Below are 27,913 nucleotides of genomic sequence, written 5' to 3' on the forward strand. Positions count from 1 at the left end.
AGCTACCGTCAGAAATAGAACCGAAGCAGCCAGAGTAATTACAGACACCAACGTCAAATACCTAAATACTCATCATAAAACATTTCTGAAAAATCGATGGTGTACAGCAAATTAAAGACAAACATCTTGTGAATCCAGCCAATATTTCAGATTTTTTAAGTGTTTTACAGTGAAAACACAATATAGCATTATATTAGCTTACTACAATAGCCTACCACACTACCGCATTCATTCATCAAGGCGAGTTAGTGATAGCAATAGGCACGTTAGCGATAGGGAATAAACTAGCAAAATATATTAATTTTCACTAACCTTCATAAACCTTCATCAGATGACAGTCCTATAACATCAGGTTATACATACACTTATGTTTTGTTCGAAAATGTGCATATTTAGAGCTGAAATCAGTGGTTATACATTGTGCTAACGTAGCATCTTTTTCCCAGAATGTGCGGATGTTTTTATGACACTCCAACTATTCTGACCAAATAACTATTCATAAACGTTACTAGAAAATACATGTTGTATAGGAAATGATAGATACACTAGTTCTTAATGCAATCGCCGTGTTAGAATTCTAAAAGTAACTTCATTACGACATCCAGCTTAGGTATAGCGAGAGAGTGCCCAAAATCTGGGCGCAAACGACTAGTATAACATGTTCGACAGATATATGAAATAGCATCATAAAATGGGTCCTACTTTTGATGATCTTTCATCAGAATGTTGTACAAGGGGTCCTTTGTGGGGAACAATCGTTGTTTGGATTTAGAATGTCCTCTTCTCCAGTCAATTAGCACGGAAAGCTAGCAAAGTGGCGCTAAGCTCTCCTTCCTGAACAAAGGCACACAACGCAACACGCCTAACGTCCCGAATAAATTTCAATAATCTAATAAAAGTATATTGAAAAAACATACTTTACGATGATATTGTCACATGTATCAAATAAAATCAAAGCCGGAGATATTAGTCGTCCATAACGACAGCTTATCAGAAGGCAAATCCAGGTCCGTTCACGCGCTCTCCAGAAAACAGGAAACTGGTGACACGTCATGCCGAGAGCTATTATTCGACCCCAGATCAAGTTATTCACTCCCATTTCTTCTCTCACTGCCTGTCGACATCTAGTGGAAGACGTATGAAGTGCATGTATTCTAATATATATCAAGGACATTAATAGGCAAGCCCTAGAACAGTGCATCGATTTCAGATTTTCCACTTCCTGTCAGGAAGTTTGCTGCAAAAGGAGTTCTGTTTTACTCACAGATATAATTCAAATGGTTTTAGAAACTAGAGAGTGTTTTCTATCCAATAGTAATAATAATATGCATATTGTACGAGCAAGAATTGAGTACGAGGCCGTTTAAATTGGGCACGATTTTCCCCCAAAGTGAAAACAGCGCCCTCTGTCCTCAACAGGTTAATGAAATGCATTCCAGTTGACTACCTCATGAAGCTGGTTGAGAGAATACCAAGAGTGTGCAAAGCTGACATCAAGACAAAGGGAGGCTATTTGAAGAATCTCAAATAGAAAATATATTTTCATTTGTTTAACACTTTTTTGGTTACTACATGATTCCATATGTGTTATTTCATAGTGTTGATGTCTTCAGTATTATTCTACAATGTAGAAAACGGTAAAAAAATTAAAAAAAACTTGAATGAGTAGGTTTTCTAAAGCTTTTGACCGGTAGTGTAGGTATCTTTCTTGTCAAGGTGGGATAGCGTCATAGATGTGTGGCATGTAAAATAGTAGGCTAAATGTACCCTTTGGTTTGTGCTTACATGGAGAGATGTAGGGTGTTAGTGAGCATGTGGGCGTAACTCTGTAAAGAGATAGGCAGAGAGGGTCATACCCTAGAAGGTCATAGCCCTGTAACCTAGTCCCACCTCCCACACTGGTACTCCGCTGAACACAGACACACACACCATACACACACACCATCCTAACACTGTGTTCCCAGATAGGAAAATACATTAACGATTTGTAGCAATGTTGAATAATGAATCGAATGGAATAGGCTGAATTTATGACCACATTTGGATTGTATCTACAAAACATGTATGCGTGTGTGTTGTGTGTTTTTGTTTAAGCTAGGTTGTGTGTTTGGGGCCATACTTGTGAACTTTTGCTTAGATCATGGTTTAAACCATTGGTCTAAAATGGCAACCTGCTAGCTTTTCTCATAGGCCAACCTGGCCAAATTAGCCACGGTACTGAGGTTGTTCTGACTACTGTTACTAAACCTAAGCAATTTGAATATCTGTCTTTGAACCTAAACCTTGGCTCATCTTTAAATATTGTTGAATCTTGTTGTTATAGACCTCCATCTGCTACTGTTGGCTCTCTGGATTGTATTTTCGAATTGTTATCACAGAATGTAAATTCTGTGTTTGTCCTGATGGGTGATCTGAATCAGGACTGATTAACATCCTGCTCTGATCAACTCAAAATTCTATGCAAAACGTATAATCTCACTCAGATTGTCAACAGTGTAACTAGGTTAAATATAAAATATCCCCTGAAATCCTCTTTGAATGATACTCCTCATCGTTTTAATATTTCTGGTATTTTTGCAAATGACGTACGTGATCACTGTGTGAGAGATGGTAAAATTCCTAAGAAATCTCCACTTGTTATTATGGAAAGAAACTGGAAGCAGTTTGATATTCAAGGTTTTTACATGATATATCTAGCATTGAATGGAATAGAGTGGAATTAATCCCTGATGTTGAACTAGCCTTTTCTTACTTCCACAACGCATTCCAGGATGTATGCAATAGGCATGCCCTTTTTTTAAATTCAGGATTAAGGGCAGAGAGAATCCTTGGTTTACTAAGGAACTTACAAAAATCATAAGGGAACGAAATGCTATGTGGGCTAAAGCAAGAGGGACTGGTTTGGCAGATGATTGGATGGCTTTTAAACGTCTTTGAAATATGGGTGTGGCTATGATCCGTAAATTGAAAGCAGACCACTACCTGAAATCTACTTCACATAATTTAAATAATCCATCCAAATGTTGGCAAGTAGTGAAGGGTTTGGAGTGCAAAAAAAGATGCACAGCTCCCCAAACAATTGTTGGTAGACACACAGATTGTAACTGAGAGAACCTCCATTCTGAAAGCCTTGAATCAGCATTTTTTTTTTTTAGATGCAGGCAGTTTATTTGAAAAGGTCAAAGGTATAATTGAGCCCCCTATGAATTTACCTGACACCCCTGTGCACTCCTTTACCAGGTTCTCCTTTTCATCCTTCTCTGTTTCTGAAGTGTGTAAAGCCCTGAAAGAAATTGATGTGAAAAATCCCCTGGCTGTAACGATACTCTAAATCCTCCTCCTCCTCAGACGAGGAGAGGAGAGAGGGATCTGAAGACCAATATGCAGCGAGGTATGATGACATGATTTATTGATTTAAACAAGACACGACATAGACAGAAAACGAACTATACTTGAATAACTACAAAACAACAAACGACGTAGACGCACCTGAACATAAGAACTTACGTATAACGAAGAACGCATGAAAACAGGAACAGACTACATAAACCGAACAAACAAAACCGAAACAGTCCCATGTGGCGTAACATCACACAGACACAGGAGACAACCACCCACCAACAAACAGTGTGAAAACACCTACCTTAATATGGCTCTCAATCAGAGGAAATGAAAACCACCTGCCTCTAATTGAGAGCCATATCAGGTCACCCTTAAACCAACATAGAAACAGAAAACATAGACTGCCCACCCAAACTCACGTCCTGACCAGCTAACACATACACAAACTAACAGAAAACAGGTCAGGAACGTGACATAACCCCCCCCTCAAGGTGCGTACTCCGAACGCACCACCAAAAGTCTAGGGGAGGGTCTGGGTGGGCATCTGACCACGGTGGTGGCTCCGGCTCCGGACGCTGTCCCAATCCCACCATAATAAATCCCCGCTTCTGTGTCTTCCTCAAGGTGGCGACCCTCGCCACCGACCTTGGACTGGGAACCCTAGACATGGGTCCCGCTGGATTTAGGGGCCGCTCCGGACTGAGGGACGGCAGCTCCGGACTGAGGGACAACACCGGGGCAAGGGGCAACACCGGGACAAGGGGCAGGTCCCGGCTGATAAACTCTGGCGGATCCTGGCTGGCTGGCTCTGGCGGATCCTGGCTGGACGGCTCTGAAGGCTGGTCCTGGCTGGACGGCTCTGAAGGCTGATCCGGTCTGACGGAAGGCTCTGGCTGATCCGGTCTGGCGGAAGGCTCTGGCTGATCCGGTCTGGCGGAAGGCTCTGGCTGATCCGGTCTGGCGGAAGGCTCTGGCTGATCCGGTCTGGCGGAAGGCTCTGGCTGATCCGGTCTGGCGGAAGGCTCTGGCTGATCCGGTCTGGCGGAAGGCTCTGGCTGATCCGGTCTGGCGGAAGGCTCTGGCGGCTCCGGTCTGGCGGAAGGCTCTGGCGGCTCCTGTCTGGCTGACGGCTCTGTAGGCTCTTGGCAGACGGGCGGCTCTGTAGGCTCTTGGCAGACGGGCGGCTTTGCAGGCTCATGGCAAACGGGCAGCTTTGCAGGCTCATGGCAGACGGGCAGTTCAGGCGCCGCTGGGCAGACGGGCAGTTCAAGCGCCGCTGGGCAGACGGGCAGTTCAGGCGCCGCTGGGCAGACGGGCAGTTCAGGCACCGCTGGGCAGACGGGCACACCTGTAGGGAGGAGACGGAGAGACAGCCTGGTGCGTGGGGCTGCCACAGGACCCACCAGACTGGAGAGACCTACAGGAGGCTTGATGTTAAAAGGCACCTGAAGGACCGGGCTGTGGGGGAGCACTGGAGCTCTGGTGCGCAGCCTTGGCACCACTCCCCCAGGCTGGCATACTACTTCAGCCCGTACCCTCCAGAGTGCAGGCACAGGTTGAACCGGGATGTGGATGAGCACTGGAGATCTAGTGCCTACTACGCGCACTTCTCCCTTAGGCTCCACTCCCACATTTGCCCGGTACGAGCGGAGCGTAGGCATAGGACGCACTGCACCCTCCCAGCGCCCCGGAGACACAGCACGCAGAGCCGGCGCAGGATACCCTGGACCGAAACTGCGTACCGGAGACCAGACGCGCTGAGCAGGCACAATACGCCCCGGCTGGATGCCCACACTCACTTGACACTTTCGGGGGGCTGCCCTATAGCACACCAGGCTATGGGCACGCACTGGCGACACCGTGCGCTTAACCGCATAACACGGTGCCTGACCAGTGACGCGTTGCTTATAATAAGCACGAGGAGTGCGCTCAGGTCTGCTACCTGGCTTAGCCACACTCCTCTCTAGCCCCCCCCCAAAAAATTTCTGGGGTTGCCTCTCGTACCTGTCCCGCTGCCGTGCTGCCTCCTCATATCGCCGCCGCTCAGCTTTCGCTTCCTCCAGCTCAGCTTTGGGGCGGCGATACTCCCCAGCCTGTGCCCAGGGTCCTTCTCCGTTCAACTCTTCCTCCCAAGTCCACAAGTCCTGGGATTTCTGCGGTTGCTGTCGCTGCCCTTTTCCCCGCTGCTTGGTTCTGGTAATTTGGTGGGTGGTTCTGTAACGATACTCTAAATCCTCCTCCTCCTCAGACGAGGAGAGGAGAGAGGGATCTGAAGACCAATATGCAGCGAGGTATGATGACATGATTTATTGATTTAAACAAGACACGACATAGACAGAAAACGAACTATACTTGAATAACTACAAAACAACAAACGACGTAGACGCACCTGAACATAAGAACTTACGTATAACGAAGAACGCATGAAAACAGGAACAGACTACATAAACCGAACAAACAAAACCGAAACAGTCCCATGTGGCGTAACATCACACAGACACAGGAGACAACCACCCACCAACAAACAGTGTGAAAACACCTACCTTAATATGGCTCTCAATCAGAGGAAATGAAAACCACCTGCCTCTAATTGAGAGCCATATCAGGTCACCCTTAAACCAACATAGAAACAGAAAACATAGACTGCCCACCCAAACTCACGTCCTGACCAGCTAACACATACACAAACTAACAGAAAACAGGTCAGGAACGTGACACTGGCCCTGATGAACTAGACCCCCGCTTCCTACACCTAGCTGCAGACATCATTGCTCCCCCTTAACATGTATTTTTAACCTCACGCTTGATGTTAAGGAAATCCCCAAGTTATGGAAATCTGCTTTTGTGCTGCCTCTCCTAAAAGGTTAAGATCCTTCGCTACTTGACAACTATCGACCCATATCAAAATTCTCTGTACTGTCAAAGGTACTGGAGTCCTTAGTTAGTAGGCAGCTAAAGGCCAACTTCCAAGAAAACAACATCTTAAATGGAATGCAATCAGGTTTTAGGTCTGGCCACAGCACTGTTTCAGCAACATAGAAGGTTTTAAATGACATCCACTGTGCTCTTGATAAGAAGTTACATTGTGTGTCTGTCTTTATTGATTTGTCGAAGGCTTTTGACACTGTGGACCATGCTGTGTTAGTGCAAAGGTTAAAATGTTGTGGAATTACTGGTCATGCTCTAGATTGGTTTATAAATTACCTATCAAATCGTACACAATGTGTAATGGCAGATGGTTGTAAATATGAGCCCATAGAGGTGTGCTCAGGTGTTCCGCAAGGTTCTATTTTGGGCCCACTGTTGTTCATTTGTATATCAACAACATTGGGGATCTTATTGAAACAGGCGATTGTTAATTTTTATGCAAATGATGCTGTTCTTTATTCAAGTGGTAGTAGTTTATCTTTAGCTTTAGAAAATGCCCAAAGAGCATTTAACATCATACAACAGAATCTGTATGATTTAAAGCTGGTTCTAAATTCAGGTAAAACAAAATGCATGGCATTTTCAAATGCCAGGCATGTTACTAGTCATGTCATTGCTATATTGGCTGGACATACTATAGTTCAAGTGTACAAATATTTGGGAGTGTGGGTTGATGATAAGCTGAACTTCACTGTGCATGTAGAGAACTTGATAAGGAAGCTCAAGCTGTGAATAGGTTTTTACTACTGGCATAAGGCTTGTTTTTCTTTTGAGACCAGAAAGGAGATGGTACGATGTACATTACAAGCGGTTTTAGATTTTAGTGATGTTATATACAGTGGGGGAAAAAGTATTTAGTCAGCCACCAATTATGCAAGTTCGCCCACTTAAAAAGACGAGAGAGGCCTGTAATTTTCATCATAGGTACACTTCAACCATGACAGACAAAAAAAATAAAAAAAATCCAGAAAATCACATTGTAGGATTTTTAATGAATTTCTTTGCAAATTATGGTGGAACATAAGCATTTGGTCACCTACAAACAAGCAAGATTTCTGGCTCTCACAGACCTGTAACTTCTTCTTTAAGAGGCTCCTCTGTCCTCCACTCGTTACCTGTATTAATGGCACCTGTTTGAACCTGTTATCAGTATAAAAGACACCTGTCCACAACCTCAAACAGTCACACTCCAAACTCCACTATGGCCAAGACCAAAGAGCTGTCAAAGGACACCAGAAACAAAATTGTAGACCTGCACCAGGCTGGGAAGACTGCATCTGCAATAGGTAAGCAGCTTGGTTTGAAGAAATCAACTGTGGGAGCAATTATTAGGAAATGGAAGACATACAAGACCACTGATAATCTCCCTCGATCTGGGGCTCCACGCAGGATTTCACCTCCTGGGGTCAAAATGATCACAAGAGCGGTGAGCAAAAATCCCAGAACCACACGGGGGGACCTAGTGAATGACCTGCAAAGAGCTGGGACCAAAGTAACAAAGCCTACCATCAGTAACACACTACGCCGCCAGGGACTCAAATCCTGCAGTGCCAGACGTGTCCCCCTGCTTAAGCCAGTACATGTCCAGGCCCATCTGAAGTTTGCTAGAGAGCATTTGGATCATCCAGAAGAAGATTGGGAGAATGTCATATGGTCAGATGAAACCAAAATATAACTTTTTGGTAAAAACTCAACTCGTCGTGTTTGGAGGACAAAGAATGCTGAGTTGCATCCAAAGAACACCATACCTACTGTGAAGCATGGGGATGGAAACATCATGCTTTGGGGCTGTTTTTCTGCAAAGGGACCAGGACGACTGATCCGTGTAAAGGACAGAATAAATGGGGCCATGTATCGTGAGATTTTTAGTGAAAACCTCCTTCCATCAGCAAGGGCATTGAAGATGAAACGTGGCTGGGTCTTTCAGCATGACAATGATCCCAAACACACCGCCCGGGCAACGAGTAGTGGCTTCGTAAGAAGCATTTCAAGGTCCTGGAGTGGCCTAGCCAGTCTCCAGATCTCAACCCCATAGAAAATCTTTGGAGGGAGTTGAAAGTCCGTGTTGCCGGGCAACAGCCCCAAAACATCACTGCTCTAGAGGAGATCTGCATGGAGGAATGGGCCAAAATACCAGCAACAGTGTGTGAAAACCTTGTGAAGACTTACAGAAAACGTTTGACCTCTGTCATTGCTAACAAAGGGTATATAACAAAGTATTGAGAAACTTTTGTTATTGACCAAATACTTATTTTCCACCATAATTTGCAAATAAATTCATAAAAAATCCTACAATGTGATTTTCTGGATTTCTTTTTCTCATTTTGTCTGTCATAGTTGAATTGTACCTATGATGACAATTACAGGCCTCTCTCATCTTTTTAAGTGGGAGAACTTGCACAATTGGTGGCTGACTAAATACTTTTTTGCCCCACTTTATATGCAGGCCTCAACCACTACGCTGAGAGCACTTGATTCAGTGTATCATGCAGCCCTCAGATTCATTACAAATTAAACACGTCTAACACATCGTTGTAATCTCTACAGCGCTGTTGGCTGGTCGTCATTGACCTTGCATAGGCTTAAACACAGGTATACACTGATTTATAAGGCCATATTGGGTAAAATGCCTGTTCATTTTTTAGTCAGGTTGGTCAATTACGTTCCCATTCTCAATTGCTTCTAACAGTACCAAAAATTTGAACAGGTCATGGTAGATAGTTTTACTTACTTAGCTCTGGGGTCCTGGAATTCTCTCCTGAACATTTAAAAATTTGATGATCTACTTTCGTTGGTGGAGTTTAAACACTTGATCGATGTATATATCATAGAAGAGTGTAATTGTTTTTAGGCCAGCTGTTTTTAGTCAAGACTTTCGTGTTTTTAACATAAAATGTTTTTGTTGTACTGTATGTGTGTTTATAGTTTTGTTTAATGTTGTGTTAGTGTATGTAAGTTGTTTTGTCTGAAACGTTGTTCCCCCTGCTGCTATTGGACCAGGTCTCTCTTGGAAAAGAGACGTTATCTCAATGAGAAACACCTGTATAAATGAAGGTAAAATATATTTTAAAATATATCCGATAACAAATTCCGTCTCAGCCAATTATCCCCCGTGCGGTCCAAATTTTTCCTTTGAAATGTGGACTGACATTAATTGTGGTATTGTGTGGAAAACGAAAGTGCATTCATCACCTTCAAAATGAAGATGAAGAATGAATTTCGTCAGCCTTCTTCACAAACACACCGCTAGGGCCTAATAATATCTCAGCATATGAAGCTGCATGGACGTGTACACTTGCCTATATGTAGGTTATGTCTACAACATTTTATATGCATTTTTATAATCATTATCTAGCCTACCTTGTCACGTGTAACAAAGTGTAAATTGACTGTTCTGGCTAGGTTCACCAAGTGTCCAGTAAAGAGCACAGCTACTCCAGGAATCAACTGAAGTGAAGCCTAGCCTCCTGGCTTTACGACTCATGAAGCCGATTCAGTAAAATTCACTAAATCTGATCATGCTTTCCTGTCAATTCATTTCAGGTCTTTATCAGAAAGTATCCCACAGAAATGACATGTTAATGAAGATTTAACATGTGAAGACAACCATTGGTGAGCAGGCAAGAAGTGAGGCTGGAGGTGAGGTCTTTGTCAGAAACCCATTGATGGGCAAAGCAGCGTAGATCAGCTCCTGGCCCCTCATCAAAGATACTGGTCGGACACACACACACACACACACACACACACACACACTCTTACATTACATGACATTATCAATGGTGGTTATGATTAGCTTGATGGAACCAACCTGATCGCTGCGTTCACCTTTATATTTCACTTCAGATATCATATAATGTGATGTGAAATAGAATGGTGAACAGAGCAATCACGATGGTTCCCCCAGACTAGGTTATGCCCTGGACATTATATGCATCTAAGAAGTAGAAAATAAGCAACAAATTATGTTTCATAATGTATGGCCTCCCGGGTGGCGCAGTGGTCTAGGGCACTGCATCGCAGTGCTAGCTGCGCCACCAGAGTCTCTGGGTTCGCGCCTAGGCTGGGCTGGGTTTGCGCCCAGGCTCTGTCGCAGCCGGACGCAACCGGGAAGTCCGTGGGGCGACGCAAAATTGGCATAGCGTTGTCTGGGTTAGGGAGGGTTTGGCAGGTAGGGATATCCTTGTCTCAGTATGTAAAATGTAATAAAAATGTATGCACTCTACTGTAAGTCGCTCTGGATAAGAGTGTCTGCTAAATGACTAAAATGTAAATGTATCGAAGTGGGTTACCTTCTGCATTTGTACAAATTATGAGCCTTTGAAAGGTGAAGGTTGCTGGCCAGATACTCGCTAACATAACTCTTCTATTCATAAGAATGATCACAGCGAGGGCATGACTGCAATCTGGACATCTCTCGAGCAACTGCAGCAGGCGATCTTATGAAATGTTGTTGACTGGGAGCGCCTGAGACAGGGTGATATAATAAACAGCCAAGTGGTAAATTGCATTTAGTTCTAAAGAAAGGACAAAGCTTTTTGCTAATGCACTTCACAACCAAAATTACTCTACGAAATGTATATTGGCCAGTGTTGGAAAAAGTACCATATTGTCATACTTGAGTAGAAGTAAAGATACCTTAATAGAAAGTAAAATTGAAAGTCACCCAGTAAAATACTACTTGAGTAAAAGTCTAAAAGTATTTGGTTTTAAATATACTTAAGTATAAAAAGTAAATGTAATTGCTCAACATATACTTAACTATTGAAAGTAAAAGTATAAATCATTTCAAATTCTATCATGTCCTGCACCAGCCGCCACTGACGCTAGTTGCCCACCCTAAGCCTTCCCATCTAGTTTCAGGTTTTGCGGTCGGAGTCCGACCCGTTTGGGGGGAGGGGGGAGGGGGGGGGGTTACTGTCATGCCCTGACCATAGAGACCCTCTGGGTTCTTTATGGGGTTTTAGGTCAGGGTGTGACTAGGGGGGTTCTAGGTATTATATTTCTATGTCGGTGTGTGTGTATGGTTCCCAATTGGAAGCAGCTGATGATTGTTACCTCTAATTGGGGATCATACTTAGTGTGTCCTTTTTCCCACCTGCGAGGTGGGATATTGTTTTGTATGAGTGCCTATGTGCGTGGTGTATTTCACGATCGTTATATCTTTGTTGTTTTGGAAGTGTCACTAGCATTAAAATGTGGGACTCTACTCACGCTGCGCCATGGTCCAATTATTCATACGACGGTCGTGACAAATTCCTTATATTAAACAAACGAGACGGCACCAATTTATATATATATATTTTTTTTACAGATATTTTATTTACAGCCAGGGGCACATTCCAACACACAGACATCATTTACAAATTAAGCATTTGTGTTTACTTAGTTCGCCAGATCAGAGGCAATAGAGATGACCAGGGATATTCTCTTGATTAGTGCATGAATTTGACCACTTTCCTGTCCTGCTAAGCATTCAAAATGTAACAAATTGTCACGTCCTGACCTTAGTTCCGTTTTTGTGTCTCTATTTTAGTTTGGTCAGGGCGTGAGTTAGGGTGGGCAGTCTATGTTCTTTATTCTTGGTTGTTGTTTTTCTATGTGTTTGGCCTGGTGTGGTTCCCAATTAGAGGCAGCTGTTTATCGTTGTCTCTGATTGGGAGCCATATTTAGGTAGACTGTTTTCCATTGTGTGTTGTGGGTGAGTGTTTCCTGTGTTAGTGTTTTTTTCACATTTCAGGACTGTTTCGGTTTTCGTTATCATTCACTTTGGTATTTTTGTATTTTGTCGTGTTCAGTTTTATTAAACTATCATGGACACTTACCACGCTGCGTATTGGTCCGATCCTTCATACTCCTCGTCTGAAGAGGAGGAAAATCGTTACACAAATACTTTTGGGTGTCAGGGAAAATGTATAGAGTTAAAAATACATGATTTTCTTTAGGAATGTAGAAAAGTAAAAGTTGTCAAAAATATAAATAGTAAACACAAGGATTTTTACTTAAGTAATTTACACCACTGATATTGGCTGGGGAATTAGCATACTAGTATCAAGTTTTCATGAAGTCTTTTTGAATACAACTTTTCACATAACACACATTACCCGTCATTGTTGATGAAGCCGTCTGTCATCAGGGTAGTAACTCAGGTCACTATCAGAGGCATTTATTTTATTTTATTTAACCTTTATTTTATCAGGGAGTCATACTAAGACCAAGGTCTATTTTACAGATTAGCCCTGAAATACATAAATTACTGAAAATACACACAATAAAATATGAATACAAAATGCCCAGCACAAAGATTAACACAACCATTAAAAAAAAACACATTCATCAGTAATAAGGTCCTCTTTCATCTTTCTGAATTTCCCTAAAGGCACCAAAACATACAATTTAAGAACATTTTGTTCCACAAATAAGGTGCAAGAAAACTAAAAGCTGATTTACCTAAATCGGTAGAGACCAAAGGAATTTCAAGAGTTAACCATCCCTGAGACCGCGTGCGGTAACTCATTTGTCTAAAGTTTAGTAAAGATGTTAGGTACAGTCTGACTTTTTGTAAAAGGGCTTTATAATTGAGAAGCATAGCAATGTATCAGCCTATGTGACATCAAAGAGTGCCAACCAACTTTCCGGTAGAGAATGTATTTCACCCGTAATTTAGCACAGTGCCCTATGATAAACTGCATCTAACGGCTTTAATGAAGTGGCAGCTCCGTTCATTTAGATGATGTCACCATAGTCGAGGACCAATAGGTGATGGCGTGTCCTTTTCGACGGAGACTCTGGCAACAACGGAGGAGGTGTCACATGGGTACATGTGTCGCATGACACACTTTTTTTCTGAGGTCTTGCCTGACAAGCTATGAAAATAGCAAATGAACAGTGAATTAAATCATTTTTGGAGGTTGCTAAACCATTGCAATCATATTGCTCGACATGTTATGATACCCTCCTTTGCTCCTTCTGGTAGGTCCCGGCATCCATTCATGACCAGGCGATCAATCTGGCACCCAACTGTGCACTTTGTCTAACAGAAAAACAGGGTCAACATTTGTCATCATCCCTTAACTATAAACATAGCTCAAGAAATAACGCAGTCTTGTTTGGAAGCTAATTCTATGCTTTACAGGTGTAGACTGACTGGCTCCAGAATTGATTAGATTCAGGCCGGTGATGCAGTTACAATTGTGCAAACAACTGTGACATGTTTTGCTATGGCCCTGTAATTTTGTATTTTTTTTAATGATGGGCCCTGGGTTGGTTTGAGTTAGTAAACTGTTGTAGTCAGACATGTGTTAGCTAGTGCCACCATAGCTGCATCCAATATGTATGTGTGCTCTAGACATGGGTTGCACCTCAGAGGCTAATGTGACTATTTTGTCGAAATTACACGAGCTTAGAGGGGCATGAAAATACGATGCCATTGCGTAAGTAATTACTACGAAACAACTTTGCCATATTATGATGTCGTCAAATTTACTTTAGAGAGATGTCAATGTTGCTATTACTGTTACAAGCAAAAATAGCTAGCAATGCTCATGTTAAATAGCTAAAATATTGTGGTCCCCTCAATCTTAGTTAGGTGGCTAAAGTTATACTGCAGCTAAAGTCCATCTGTTATCATGTCTTGTAGCCAAATCTGAGTTGTGTCCAAAAATCTTAGTTTACATTGGCGCCATGTTCAGAAATGCCTCCAAAATATCCAGAGAAATTGCAGAGAGCCACATCTAATAACAGAAATACTCATCATACACTTTGATGAAAGATACATGTTTTACATAGAATTAAAGATACACTTCTTAATGCAACCGCTGTGTCAGATTTCAAAAAAACTTTACGGAAAAAGCACACCATGCAATAATCTGAGACTCCCTTTGAGACTCCCTCTGAGACTCCCAATCTGAGACTCCCTTTGATGATCTTCATCAGAATGCACTCCCAGGAATCCTAATTCCACAATAAATTGTTGTTTTGTTCGATAATGTCAATTATTTATGTCCAAGTAGCTACTTTTGCTAGCGCGTTTAGTACACGTCCAAATGCTCGTGCAAGTCCCGCATAACGTCGGACGATAACTTAAAAAAGTTATATTACAGGTCGAAGAAACATTTCAAACTAAGTAGAGAATCAATCTTCAGGATGTTGTTATCATATATATCCAATAACGTTCCAACCGGAGCATTCCTTCGCGTCTGTATAAGTAATGGAACACAAGGCGATATCATGTGGAATGCGCATGACCAGGAACTGGCAATCTGCCAGACCGCCAGACCACTGACTCATTCCCCTCTCATCTGGCCCCACAACACAGTATAAGCTTCATTCAACGTTCTACAGACTGTTGACATCTAGTGGAAGGCGTAGGAAGTGCAAACAAATCCATATCTTACTGGGATTTGAATAGACGATGAGTTGAAAATCAACCAGCCTCAGAATTTCCACTTCCTGTTTGGAAGTTTGACTGCCATATGAGTTCTGTCATACTCACAGACATAATTCAAACAGTTTTAGAAACTTTAGAGTGTTTTCTATCCAATAGTAATAATACGATGCATATATTAGCATCTGGGACAGAGTAGGAGGCAGTTCAATTTGGGCACGCTATTCATCCAAAGTGAAAATGCTGCCCCCTATCCCTAAAAAGTTAAGGTATAAGGTATATATACCTTAAGGTATATACGTTAGCCAGTTAGCTCGCTAGTTTGATTAGCTAGCTAGCTAAAGTTTCATCAGCTATGCTAGCGATGATAGTGATAATGATGATCAAAATATACATAACCAAATACATAACCAGCCATCTACGGTCAAGCTACCAGTATACCTACCACCACTTGGAACCAACGAACTCAAACAACCTATTCGGCATGATAGGATCCTTCGGCAGGGCATCCTGCTGGAAGCATGCATTTTATGGTCAATCGGTATTGGTTTTTTTCAGTCTAAAACAGCCATGATCCTTTGAATACGTTGGAGGCGATGAAACAATAGAGTCCCATTCAACGAAGGGAAGCAAAGTGGGCAGAGGGGCAATTTGCACATTGAGTTTGGCCAAAGAAGGCATGATTTGTTGACATAATTGTAATCCAAACCCAACCTTCATTTACTCGTTATTGTCACGTTCCTGACCTGTTTTCCTTTGTTTTGTATTCATTTTAGTTGGTCAGGGCGTGAGTTGGGTGGGTTTGTCTATGTTTTGTATTTCTATGTGGGGTTTTGTGTTCGGCCTGGTATGATTCTCAATTAGAGACAGGTGTGTATTGTTTGTCTCTAATTGAGAGTCATACAAAGGCAGCCAGGGTTTCACTGGTGTTTTGTGGGTGTTTGTTTCCTGTGCCAGTGGTTGGACCACACAGGACTGTTTTGAGGTATGTCACGTTTGTTGTTTTGTAGTTTGTAGTGTTTTCCTGTTATTTTCATTAAATCATGAACACTTACCTCTCCGCATCTTGGTCTGATCCATGCTCCTCCTCGTCTGAGGAGGAGAACGACATTGACTGCCTTAACAGAAACACCCACCACAACAGGACCAAGCGGATTGAGGAAGGAAGGCAAGAACAACAGCAATGGGGAAAAGAGGAATGGACTTGGGAGGAGATTCTGGACGGAGAAGGACCCTGGGCAGAGCCAGAGGAGTGTCGCCGCCCCAAAGCGGAGCTGGAGGCAGCGAAAGCGGAGAGGAGGTTCTATGAGGCAAAAGCACGTAAGAGCGGCTGGAAGCCCGAGAGGCTCACCCAAAAATTTCTTGGGGGGGGGCTAAAGGGGAGTGTGGCGAAGCCGGGTTGGATACCTGAGCCAACTCCCCGGGCTTGCCGTGGAGTAAGAGGGCGTCGTACTGGTCAGACACCGTGTTATGCGGTAAAGCGCACGGTGTCCCCAGTACGCGTGCTTAGCCCAGTGCGGGCTATTCCACCTTGCCGCACTGGGAGGGCTAGGTTGGGCATCGAGCCGGATGCCATGAAGCCGGCCCAACGTATCTGGCCTCCAGTACGTCTCCTCGGGCCGGCGTACATGGCACCAGCCTTACAGGTGGTGTCCCCGGTTCGCCTGCATAGCCCAGTGCGGGCTATTCCACCTCGCCGCACTGGCAGGGCTACGGGGTCCATTCAACCTGGTAGGGTTGGGGAGGCTCGGTGCTCAAGAGCACGTGTCCTCCTTCACGGTCCGGTATATCCGGCGCCACCTTCCCACCCCAGCTCAGTACCACCAGTGCCTACACCACGCACCAGGCTTCCAGTGCATCTCCAGAGCCCTGTTCCTCCTCCACGTACTCTCCCTATGGTGCGTGTCTCCAGCCCAGTGCCTCCAGTTCCGGCACCACGCACCAAGCCTCCTGTGCGTCTCCAGAGCCCTGGACGCACTGTTCCTTCTCCCCGCACTCGCCCTGAGGTGCGTGCCCTCAGCCCGGTACCTCCAGTTCCGGTACCACGCACCAGGCCTAGAGTGCGCCACGAGAGTCCAGTGTGCCCTGTTCCTGTTCCCCGCACTCGCCCTGAGGTGCGTGCCCTCAGCCCGGTACCTCCAGTTCCGGTACCACGCACCAGGCCTATAGTGCGTCTCAGCCGGCCAGAGCCATCTGTCTGCCCAGCGCCGTCTGAGCCATCTGTCTGCCCAGCGCCGTCTGAGCCATCTGTCTGCCCAGCGCCGTCTGAGCCATCTGTCTGCCCAGCGCCGTCTGAGCCATCTGTCTGCCCAGCGCCGTCTGAGCCATCTGTCTGCCCAGCGCCGTCTGAGCCATCTGTCTGCCCAGCGCCGTCTGAGCCATCTGTCTGCCCAGCGCCGTCTGAGCCATCTGTCTGCCCAGCGCCGTCTGAGCCATCTGTCTGCCCAGCGCCATCTGAGTCATCCGTCTGCCACGAGCCATTAGAGCCGCCCGTCTGTCCCGAGCCAGTAGAGCCGTCCGTCAGTCAGGAGCCGCTAGAGCCGTCCGTCAGTCAGGAGCTGCCAGAGACGCCCGCCAGTCAGGATCTGCCAGAGACGCCCGCCAGTCAGGATCTGCCAGAGACGCCCGCCAGTCAGGAGCTGCCAGAGACGCCCGCCAGTCAGGAGCTGCCAGAGACGCCCGCCAGTCAGGAGCTGCCAGAGACGCCCGCCAGTCAGGAGCTGCCAGAGACACCCGCCAGTCAGGAGCTGCCAGAGACGTCCGACAGTCCGGAGCTGCCGTACAGTCCGGAGCTGCCGTACAGTCCGGAGCTGCCCTACAGTCCGGAGCTGCCGTACAGTCCGGAGCTGCCCTACAGTCCGGAGCTGCCCTACAGTCCGGAGCTGCCACTCAGCCCGGACCTGCCGGAGTCCCTCAGCCAGGACCTGCTGGAGTCCCTCAGCCAGGACCTGCTGCCCCTTATCCCGGTGTTGCCCCTTATCCCGGTGCTGCCCCTTGTCCCGGTGCTGCCCCTTGTCCCGGTGCTGCCCCTTGTCCCGGTGCTGCCCCTTGTCCCGGTGCTGCCCCTTGTCCCGGTGCTGCCCCTTGTCCCGGTGCTGCCCCTTGTCCCGGTGCTGCCCCTTGTCCCGGTGCTGCCCCTTATCCCGGTGCTGCCCCTTATCCCGGTGCTGCCCCTTCATTTAGGTGGGGTTAGTGGGAGGGTGGTCATTGGGAGGGGGATAAAGAAGCGGGGATTGATTATGGTGGGGTGGGGACCTCGTCCACCGCCAGAGCCGCCACCGTGGACAGACGCCCACCCAGACCCTCCCCTAGACTTTGTGCTGGTGCGCCCGGAGTTCGCACCTTAAGGGGGGGGTTCTGTCACGTTCCTGACCTGTTTTCCTTTGTTTTGTATTCATTTAAGTTGGTCAGGGCGTGAGTTGGGTGGGTTTGTCTATGTTTTGTATTTCTATGTGGGGTTTTGTGTTCGGCCTGGTATGATTCTCAATTAGAGACAGGTGTGTATTGTTTGTCTCTAATTGAGAGTCATACAAAGGCAGCCAGGGTTTCACTGGTGTTTTGTGGGTGTTTGTTTCCTGTGCCAGTGGTTGGACCACACAGGACTGTTTTGAGGTATGTCACGTTTGTTGTTTTGTAGTTTGTAGTGTTTTCCTGTTATTTTCATTAAATCATGAACACTTACCTCTCCGCATCTTGGTCTGATCCATGCTCCTCCTCGTCTGAGGAGGAGAACGACATTGACTGCCTTAACAGTTATGACCCATTGAAGTTCTTAACTTCATTTTAGACAAGACTGAAATGATCCTATTTACACTTTGTAGTCAATTTTGACTCTAGAATAAATGTTTCTGACTCATGCTGATCCCACATAGGCCTTTTTCAAAAGGATTAGTTGTTTTCTTAGGGGCTGTTGCTCTGTAAGGTTAGGTTGATTCGTTATTTTGTAACCAGAAATAATTATCTGCTCATCTGGCCGTCCTCAGCATCGTGGCTAATTTGGTGAGGTTGCCCTATGAGAAAAGCTAGCAGCTAGCAATCTTAACCAATAGTTTAAACCAAAAGTTCACAAGTATGGTCCCTTTGTGTGTTTAAATATGCACGTGTGTGTGCATGTATATTTTTCCTATCTCATAATTATGGCACATTTAGCAAGCAGGGCGGTATAAATAACTGGTAAATAAATTATTCTACACACACTGAGACACCCTGCACGCTTACTCTCCCCTGTAGTGTGTGTGTAGTTGTAGGCTCTGTGTGTGTGTAAGTGTGTGTGGGGGGGTGTTTGTTCTTGGACTGCACCTGTTGTTAACGTGTGCCAGAGGTGACACACATACTCCGAGTGTGCGAGGTCCTGCAGAAGCGGCAGCCACGCAAGCAGCCTCTCCTCCTCTCTCTCTCTCTCCTCCTCCTTCTCTCTCTGCTTGGCACTCCGCTCTGTGGGAGCCCACACCTCGCCTCTCTCTTTCCCTGCCTCTATATTTCTATCTCCATCACCCTCCTCTCTACTGTGCGTTGTTCCAGTGTGGTCCTGTGTCAGACAGTGTCACCATGCGTCTGGGAATCACCTCCATAATTTCGGATATACTCAGCACCTCCGGTAACATCTGCCTCTGCTGGGCGGACGGCAAGGTAGAACCTGACTCCTTTCTGTCTTTTTGGCTCTGCTCTGTCTGGGGAAAGGTACACTCTGACTCCTCTGACTTATTTAGCAGATGTCTTATCCAGAGCAACTTACAGGACAATTAGAGTGAAGTGCCTTGCTTAAGGGCACATCGACAGATTTTTCACCTAGTTGGCGATTTGAACCAGCGACATTTCGGTTAGTGGCCCAACGGCCAACGCTCTCTCTTTCTCTATCTCATTCTATCTTTATCTGACTCTCTCTCTGACTCCTCTCTCTCTCTTTTTGCTGGGTGCAGGGCCAGGTAGACTCTGGCTTTGACTCCTTCTCTCTCTGGCTTTGCTCTGGAGCAGGACAACACCTCCACTGAGGAAAAGCTGATCTGTCACCTGCTGTCTGTCTGCTAGTTTCCTATGGCTCTTCTGTATGGAACTCTGTGGAGGGGACGTGCATTGACTTTACTATGTACTGTGTAGACTGCTCTCTTTCTGAAGTTGTGTGTGTGTGTGTGTGTGTGTGTGTGTGTGTGTGTGTGTGTGTGTGTGTGTGTGTGTGTGTGTGTGTGTGTGTGTGTGTGTGTGTAGGGGGGGGGTCGTTTTTGGTGTTTGTTGTACAGGCTTGGGTTGTTGTTGTACATGTGAAATTTGGTCTGTGTTTATGTATACGTAAAGGTGTGTGTGTGTATGTGCGTGCGTGCGTGTGTGTGGAGGGGGTCGTTTGAGGGTTATGCTAAAACGGCATGGGTTGGGTTTTTGAAAGTTAAGGTGTGAGAGAGAGAAACGCATAAAAGAGGTGGCCTTATTTTGTATGTGGTGGAACAAGAGAGGGTGGGCACACAAAGTGAAGACAGCTTGTTAGAGCACTGTTATTGGTTGGAACTGTCTCTCTCGCTCTAAGAAAGGCGTTGTTTTGAAGAGGACACAGGGGAGCAGGAGGCAGAGGACATGGCCTTTACTACAGGGGTTGGGAGTTAATATTTCAGTGGTTCTGACACCATGATCCTTGATATTTTTCTCAAATAGTTTGTGAACCATGTGTGTGTATGCGTTCCGGCATTTCGAAATGCATGCGTGTGTGCTCTTTTGTGTGTTTGTGTGATTGATGGATGTGTCGGGGGACTGGAACAGTATTAGATTCAGTGTTGGGCGTCGGCAGGGAGTGCAGAGCGGAGCAAAGCGGAGGCTGCTGATGATTTGTTTGAGGCTTCAGCGTCTCTCTCGCGGTCTCTCTCTGACCTTACCAAGATAAAATCTGACTGCTGACATTAAGCTCTACATCACTACTAACAGGCCTCCGCACGACAAAAAAATGTATACAACTCTATCTGCTTTACATCGCTAAAGTTATTAAATGGTAAATAGCTCATAGATAATAGCTTGTTATCGCTAAGGTTATTACATTGTAGAAACCTCATAGATGATAGCTTGTAATAACACGTAATAACACTTCTCAACATACAAACTATCTTACAGTAAAACATTTATATAACTATCTGCCTAACATCTCAAAAGTTATTATATTGTAGAAAGCTTAGAAATGATAGCTTTTTATGTCTAAAGTTATTATATTGTATAAAGCTTATAACTGATAGCTTGTTATATCTAAAGTTATTGTCCCAAATACAGTACCAGTCAAAACACTGGACACCTACGCATTCAAGGATTTTTCTTTATTTTTACTATTTTCTACATTGTAGAATAATAGTGAAGACATCACAACTATTAAATAACACATATGGAATAATGAAGTAATCAAAAAAGTGTTTTATATTTTATATTTGAGATTCTTCAAAGTAGCCTCCCTTTGCCTTGATGACAGCTTTGCACACTCTTGGCATTCTCTCAACCAGCTTCACCTGGAATGCTTTTCCAACAGTCTTGAAGGAGTTCCCACATATGCTGAGCACTTGTTGGCTGCTTTTCCTTCACTCTGCGGTCTAACTCATCCCAAACCATCTCAACTGAGTGGAGGTCGGGTGATTGTGGAGGCCAGGTCATCTAATACAGCACTCCATCACTCTCCTTATTGGTCAAATAGCCCTTACACAGCCTGGAGGTATGTTGTGTCATTGTCCTGTTGAAAAACAAATGGTAGTCCCACTAAGCACAACCCAGATGGGATAGTATATCTCTGCAGAGTGCTGTGGTAGCCATGCTGGTTTAGTGTGCCTTGAATTCTAAATAAATCACTGACAGTGTCACCAGCAAAGCACCCCCACACCATCACACCTCCTCCTTCATGCTTCGCGGTGGAAACCACACGTGCAGAGATCATCCGTTCATCTACTCTGCGTCTCACAAAGACATGGCGGTTGGAACCAAAAATCTCAAATTTCGACTCATCAGACCGAAGGACATATTTCCACCGGTCTAATGTCCATTGCTCTTGTTTCTTGGCCCAAGCAAGTCTCCTTATTATTGGTGTCTTTTTAATAGTGGTTTCTTTGCAGAAATTCGACCATGGACTGATTTACGCAGTCTGCTCTGAACAGTTGATGTTGAGATGTGTCTCTTACTTGAACTCTGTGAAGCATTTCTTTGTGCTGCTATTTCTGAGGCTGGTAACTCTAATGAACTTATCCTCTGCAGAGGAGGTAACTCTGTGTCTTCCTTTCCTGTGGCGGTCCTCACGAGAGCCAGTTTCTTCATAGCGCTTGATGGTTTTTGTGACTGAACTTGAAGAAACGTTCAAAGTTATTGAAATGTTCCGCATTGACTGACCTGCATGTCTTAAAGTAATGATGGACTGTCGTTTCTCTTTGCTTATTTGAGCTGTTCTTGCCATAATATGGACTTGGTATTTCACCAAATAGGGCTATCTTCTGTATACCACCCCTACCTTGTCAAAACACAACTGATTGGCTCAAACGCATTAAGAAGGAAAGAAATTCCACAAATTAACTTTTAACAAGGCACATTTGTTAATTGAAGTGCATTCCAGGTAACTACCTCATGAAGGTGGTTGAGAGAATGCCAAGAGTGTGCAAAGCTGTCGTCAAGGCGAAGGGTGGCTACTTTGAAGAATCTCAAATATAAAATGTATTTCGATTTGTTGAACACGTTTTTGGTTACTACATGATTCCATATGTGTTATTTCATAGTTTTGATGTCTACACTATTATTCTACAATGTAGAAAATAGTAAAAAATAAAGAAAAACCCTTGAATGAGTAGGTGTGTCCAAACACTTGACTGGTACTGTATATTACTCAGATCAACTTCCCAACTCCTCCTTTATCATCCTACTCCTATATATAGTATAGGTCTATTATTGGAAAATGTTTATATACCATAGCTTGATATAATAGCTCAACTCAACATACTGTCCATCAAGCATAATTGTCTCCCTATTTTCAGTTCATAATTCACGCCTTTGTGGAAACGCTCTATTCCAAGTCACAGTTATTGGTAGAATACCTCCTACTAGGGCATAGATGCTGTGGAGGAGATGTCAGAAGTGGAGCCGGGTGAATATGTGTGTTCCTGTCAGTCTGTGGCAGGGCTTTGGGGCTGAGACTGTTTTCAGGACATGGTCTGAATCGAGAACAGGGCCAGCTGAGGGAGAGAGGGAGGATGCCAGTGCCAGAGAAAGAGAGAGAGAGGAGGGAGAGACAGAGTGAGTGAGTGAGGGGCATATTTCTTTTAGTAATCAGCCTGTCCTGTTGGGGTTATGAGAGCACTTCCAAGATGAATGTTCTATTGTTGATTGGGGTAAATGGACGTGTAGATCTGCTGACTGTTTACTCACTACCGCCTATAGCACTGGACACACACACACCGATACACACACACACATGAATACTTGCACAGGGACACACACAGACATACTCAGGCATACACGCAAGAACATATTGGATGGATAGAAGATGAAACACACACCTGAGACACGCAGATGAGTCACACTTCTAATACCATAGCTTACCTAATACCTGTATAAAACCCAAAAGCACAAGCTGCACCCCAAATGCTCTACTGTTATGGTGATGATTTTCATTCTGATTTTCATTGTGCAGATATTAAGCCTAGGATAAAAACAGTGTCAGTGTGCAATGCAGGGACCAGAAGGTCCCATTTGGAGGAGACGGATAGTGGAGCTCCCCAGAAGGCATGGAGAAGTGTCACACTCAATAGATCTGGAGTGATCTTAACAGGAGAGACTGGCCTGATGCCAAACGCTAACACAATGCTAACATTACACCAAGCGAACGTTAACATAGGCTTAACGCTAACATAACACCACCAATCTAACGCTAACATAGGCCTAATGCTAACTTACTGCTATTATGATGATAACATAACACTAACCTAATGCTAACACAACGTAAACACAATGCAAAGCTAACTCTGAGGTAACTTTAAGCTGTTGTGTTTTGCATGGCTGAGCGTCTGATGAAGGTGTAAATAATGGATGTGTCCATAATGAGACAAACACTAGATGCTGTTGGAGTTAATGGAGGAAGCTCGTCAGGGAGCATAGGGTTGGACTGCCTAGGGGTTGATATCCTAGACATGTGTTAGCACTTTGCACTGAGAAGACATCAAAACAAGCCTTTCTCAATTCTCTCCCTTGCTTTATCATTAATTCTCTCTTTAGCTCTGTTTCTCTGTCTCTGTCTCTCTCACTCCATCTCTTTCTCTCTCTATCTCTCTTTCGCTCTCAACCTTTCTCTCGCGTTCTTGCTCTATTAGTTTTTTTTCACTCTCTCTGAGAGATGTTGGTGGCTACTTTGAAGAATCTCAAATATAATATATATATTTTGATTTGTTCAACACTTTTTTGGTTACTACATGATTCCATATGTTAATTTCATAATTTTGATGTGTTCACTATTGTTCTACAATGTAGAAAATTGTAAAAGTCAAGAAAAACTCTTGAATGAGTAGGTGTTCTAAAACTTGACCGGTAGTGTATATCCCCATAAGAATAGTAAACAAATAAAAATTTGACCAACTGTGTCAAATGCTATTCCCAGGTGGTTTAGGGTTAAGGTTAGAATTAGTGTTATGGTTAGAATTAGGATTAGGAGCTAGGGTTAGCTTTAGGGTTAGGAGCTAGGATTAGTGTTAGGGTTAGGATATAGGGTTAGGTTTGGGGTTAGAGTTAAGGTTAGGTTTTGGGGTTAAGGTTAGTGTAAGGTTAGCGTTAGAGTTAGGGTTAGGAGTTAGGGAAAATAGGATTTGAATGGTACTGAATTGTGTGTCCCCGGAAGGTTAGTTATATAAGACAAAGTGTGTGTGGGTGTGTGTGTGGGTGTGTGTGTGTGTGTGTGTGTGTGTGTGTGTGTGTGTGGGTGTGGGTGTGGGTGTGGGTGTGGGTGTGGGTGTGTGTGTTTGTGTGTGCATAATTCTTACCCCAGCACTCATTGTCTGGCAGCCTTTCTGCTTTTTTTAAAAAACCTACTGTGCTATCTGAATACAGCTATAGATACACAGAGTTTGGCAACTTCAGTCTGAGATTCAATTTCAACAGGTGCCATTTTGACACCAAAACTTCCAGATCAGTAACATTCCATCCACAATGCACACTAGAATGTGGTCCTGTGTAGCTCAGTTGATGAGAATATGACGTCACTATCACCAGGGTTGTTGGTTTGATTCACACTGGAGTCACATTATATAAAATACATCACCTCTCTGTAAGTCGCTTTGGTTTAAAGCTTCTGCTAAATAGTATAAAATAATATGTCTGTGATGGAAGGTGTGGTGCCAACATGGATGATGTAGTTGGGTTATAGCTGTGTGTGTCAGTCACCTTGAGAATGATTCTCCCTGTAGCATCTCTCTGTGTGCATCTGGCAGTTGTGTAAGAGGCTAGAGCCAGAGGGCACAGACCTTTGTGTGTGTATATATACCCCACACATTTCTGCCCCATGTTTTTACTAACAAGCTCTCAAAGTCTCACTGCAGAATCAGACATCCAAACCCTTGTCCACAAATGTCAGATTTTTTGGTATTAATTCCGAATGGTTAAGTTCATGAAAATTCAGAATGGTTAAGTTCATGATTAAGGTTTGGGATAGGGTTAAAACAAATAATAATAATAATAATAATAAATGAGATCCTAGAACTGGGATTGAACACGTTACCTTCAGAGCCAGGGCTTGCGGCTCCCCATCCCCATCCCCATCCCCATCCATATCCATATCCTCATCCATAATGCCCTAGCAAAACCCAAGCCTACTTGATGGTAATAGCGCTCACCGTTGCCTCTAGTGGTCGGTTTTGACGTCATCTCCTGAAATCCTGTTTTCCTAATAATAATAATTTGGTGGTTGCTTATATTTGTTCTATTTTACACATGTGCAAATTAATTGGGAATGTGTTTTTTGCATATCTGAGACACCCTCGGCAGTAGGGTCATTACTAGCCCTTATCAACAGCGACCATGGAGCAATTAGGGTTAAGTGCCTTGCTCTACAGATTTTTCACCTGGTCAGTTTGGGTATTCGAACTAGCAACTTTTCTATTACTAGTCCAACGTTCTAAGCACTAGGCTACCTGCCGCCCTGAAAGGCTGTCTAATTTTGCAACGGAGGTTGAACGACCTGGCTGGTTTTGACACATTTTCAAAAGCAAGCACACGGTACACTTACACACACTGCACCTCTCTCTCTCACACACACACACCCGGCAAACAGTGTCTATATATCACACACACAGCAAGGTGAAAATTAATTGTGATACCGACATACTGTACACTTTATCACTAGAGAAATGAGTGTCGGTCACCTCTTTCTCTCTCTTTCTCTCTTTTTCTTTCTCTCCCTTCCTGTCTTCCTGTTGTCCTATCTTTCTCATCTACTCATCTCCTTCCTTTTCTCTCCCCTGTGTCGTTAATATTACCATGTTAATGAACAACTGTCATAACCCGCAACGCTGCACATGTTAGCTCACAAATAATTAAAAGATCATTATGGCTCAATAGACAAAGTCATACTCTGGAATCAGACTCATTAGTTGACATTTATACCAACCATGACATCAATTAACATGACAATCCTCCCCTCTCTACCCTCCCTCTCTCTCTTTTTCTTCCATCTTCTCTAGCCCATCTCCCTCTTTCTACCTCTCTCTCTCTCTCTCTCTCTCTCTCTCTCTCTCTCTGTCTATGTGTGTGTGTATGAGAGAGAGATAGTGTGTGTGCGTGCGTGTGTGCTGCAGTAGCAGTGTTAATTAGCGTGGAGCAGATGGAGAAGGTGACAGGGTGCACAGTACCTACAGCTACACCACTACACACAGCCAGCCACGCCCAGCCAGCATTACACAGCACAGCACACTACTGGCTGGCTGCACGTGACTTCACACACACTCTTGCTTATGTAACAAAATACAGTACTCTCACTGTATAGAGTTTCAAAGTAGTTAACCCTAGTGTCCCTTTTGGATAAGAACAATGGTGGAAAACAACAGAGTTGTAGGTACTGTACCTTCAGTACAGTATAGCATAGTTCAATATAGTACAGTATAGGACGCCTCTCTCCATCACACCTCTTCCTCCACGCTTTCCCAAAAATAGTGTACATAGCGTAGCTGACTGAGGCCAGCCAGACAGCCAGCAGAGAAAGATAGGAGTGGTAAAGTCAGTGAAGTTGGGCCAGGCTTCATATTCATGAGGTCACTCTCTCTTGCTCTCTCTTGTTGTCTTTCTCACATTATATCTCATTCTCTTTCTCTCGTGTTCCATCTCTTACTTTTTCTCTCTCTCTCTATCTCGTTCTATCTCTCTCTCTGGCTTTCTGTCTGTGTCCATGCGCAGTGCAGTACAGCACAGTACCTATCTTTAGTGTCTCGCTCTCGCTTCCTCAGCAGGTTGTTCCTGCTCACACACACACACACACGCACACAGTTGACCTTGGCAGATAGGAACGCCCATACTAGAGGTATACAGCTGCCCTTAACTACAGATCTAGGATCATATTTCCCCACACCTGGTAAGGGGTCATTTCTAGCTAGTCTGCCCACCACCGTCTCTCTATCTTTCTCTCACGCTCTCTCTCTCTCTCACTCTATGCAGCACAGGAAGACAGGTTAAGGTACTTCCTCAAGGTGCCCCAAATGTATCACTTTTGTGAGTGTTTTAATATATGTATTTTTTTACAAGCATTGGCAAGCCCTAAATGTCAGAGGAATGGTTGATCATGTAATGAGGATTCTGCAGTAACAGACACTAAGAGCTTTAAAGACTGAGAATACTTGTATTTTCCTTCTGAGGCTTTTGGAGTTTATTGCAGTAGAGGGTGTCCTAGTGAATAACGCACACACACAAGAACACACACACATACTCTTATCATATCAACTCCACAGACATTGCAGATCAAGTATAACGTCTCTATTTGTTTTACAATAATAATTATTCTTACATGTCACATGGTAATATAAGCCCTACCTAGTCAATAGTAGAGGATTGCGCATCAGACCTTGGCTTAAATATGACTTAAAATCATTATACATTGCATTCGGAAAGTATTCAGACCCCTTGACTTTTTCCAAATTTTCTTACGTTACAGCCTTATTATAAAATGGATTAAATAAAATGTTCCTCATCAATCTACACACAATAACCCATCATGACAAAGCAAAAAAATGTTTTTAAAATGTTAAAAACAGAAATACCTTATTTACGTAAGTATTCAGACCCTTT

The 27,913-nt window shown here is 44.2% G+C and overlaps 1 protein-coding gene across 2 annotated transcripts in view; it reads left to right on the plus strand.

Annotated features, from left to right (window-relative positions):
• Positions 1 to 27,913, plus strand: part of LOC129853912 (tight junction protein ZO-2-like) — a 167,892-nt gene that overhangs the window by 13,885 nt on the left and 126,094 nt on the right. Inside the window, exon 1 of one of the 2 annotated variants that reach the window (XM_055920417.1) lies at positions 19,090 to 19,282. The exons of the other annotated variant lie outside the window; for it this stretch is intronic. Coding sequence (XP_055776392.1) covers positions 19,202 to 19,282 — 81 coding nt within the window. The 5' untranslated portion in view covers positions 19,090 to 19,201. Of the gene's footprint in view, positions 1 to 19,089; positions 19,283 to 27,913 lie in introns of those variants that run through there. 2 annotated transcript variants of the gene reach the window in all.

Source organism: Salvelinus fontinalis, chromosome 4 (assembly GCF_029448725.1).
Source record: "Salvelinus fontinalis isolate EN_2023a chromosome 4, ASM2944872v1, whole genome shotgun sequence".
NCBI lineage: Eukaryota > Metazoa > Chordata > Actinopteri > Salmoniformes > Salmonidae > Salvelinus > Salvelinus fontinalis.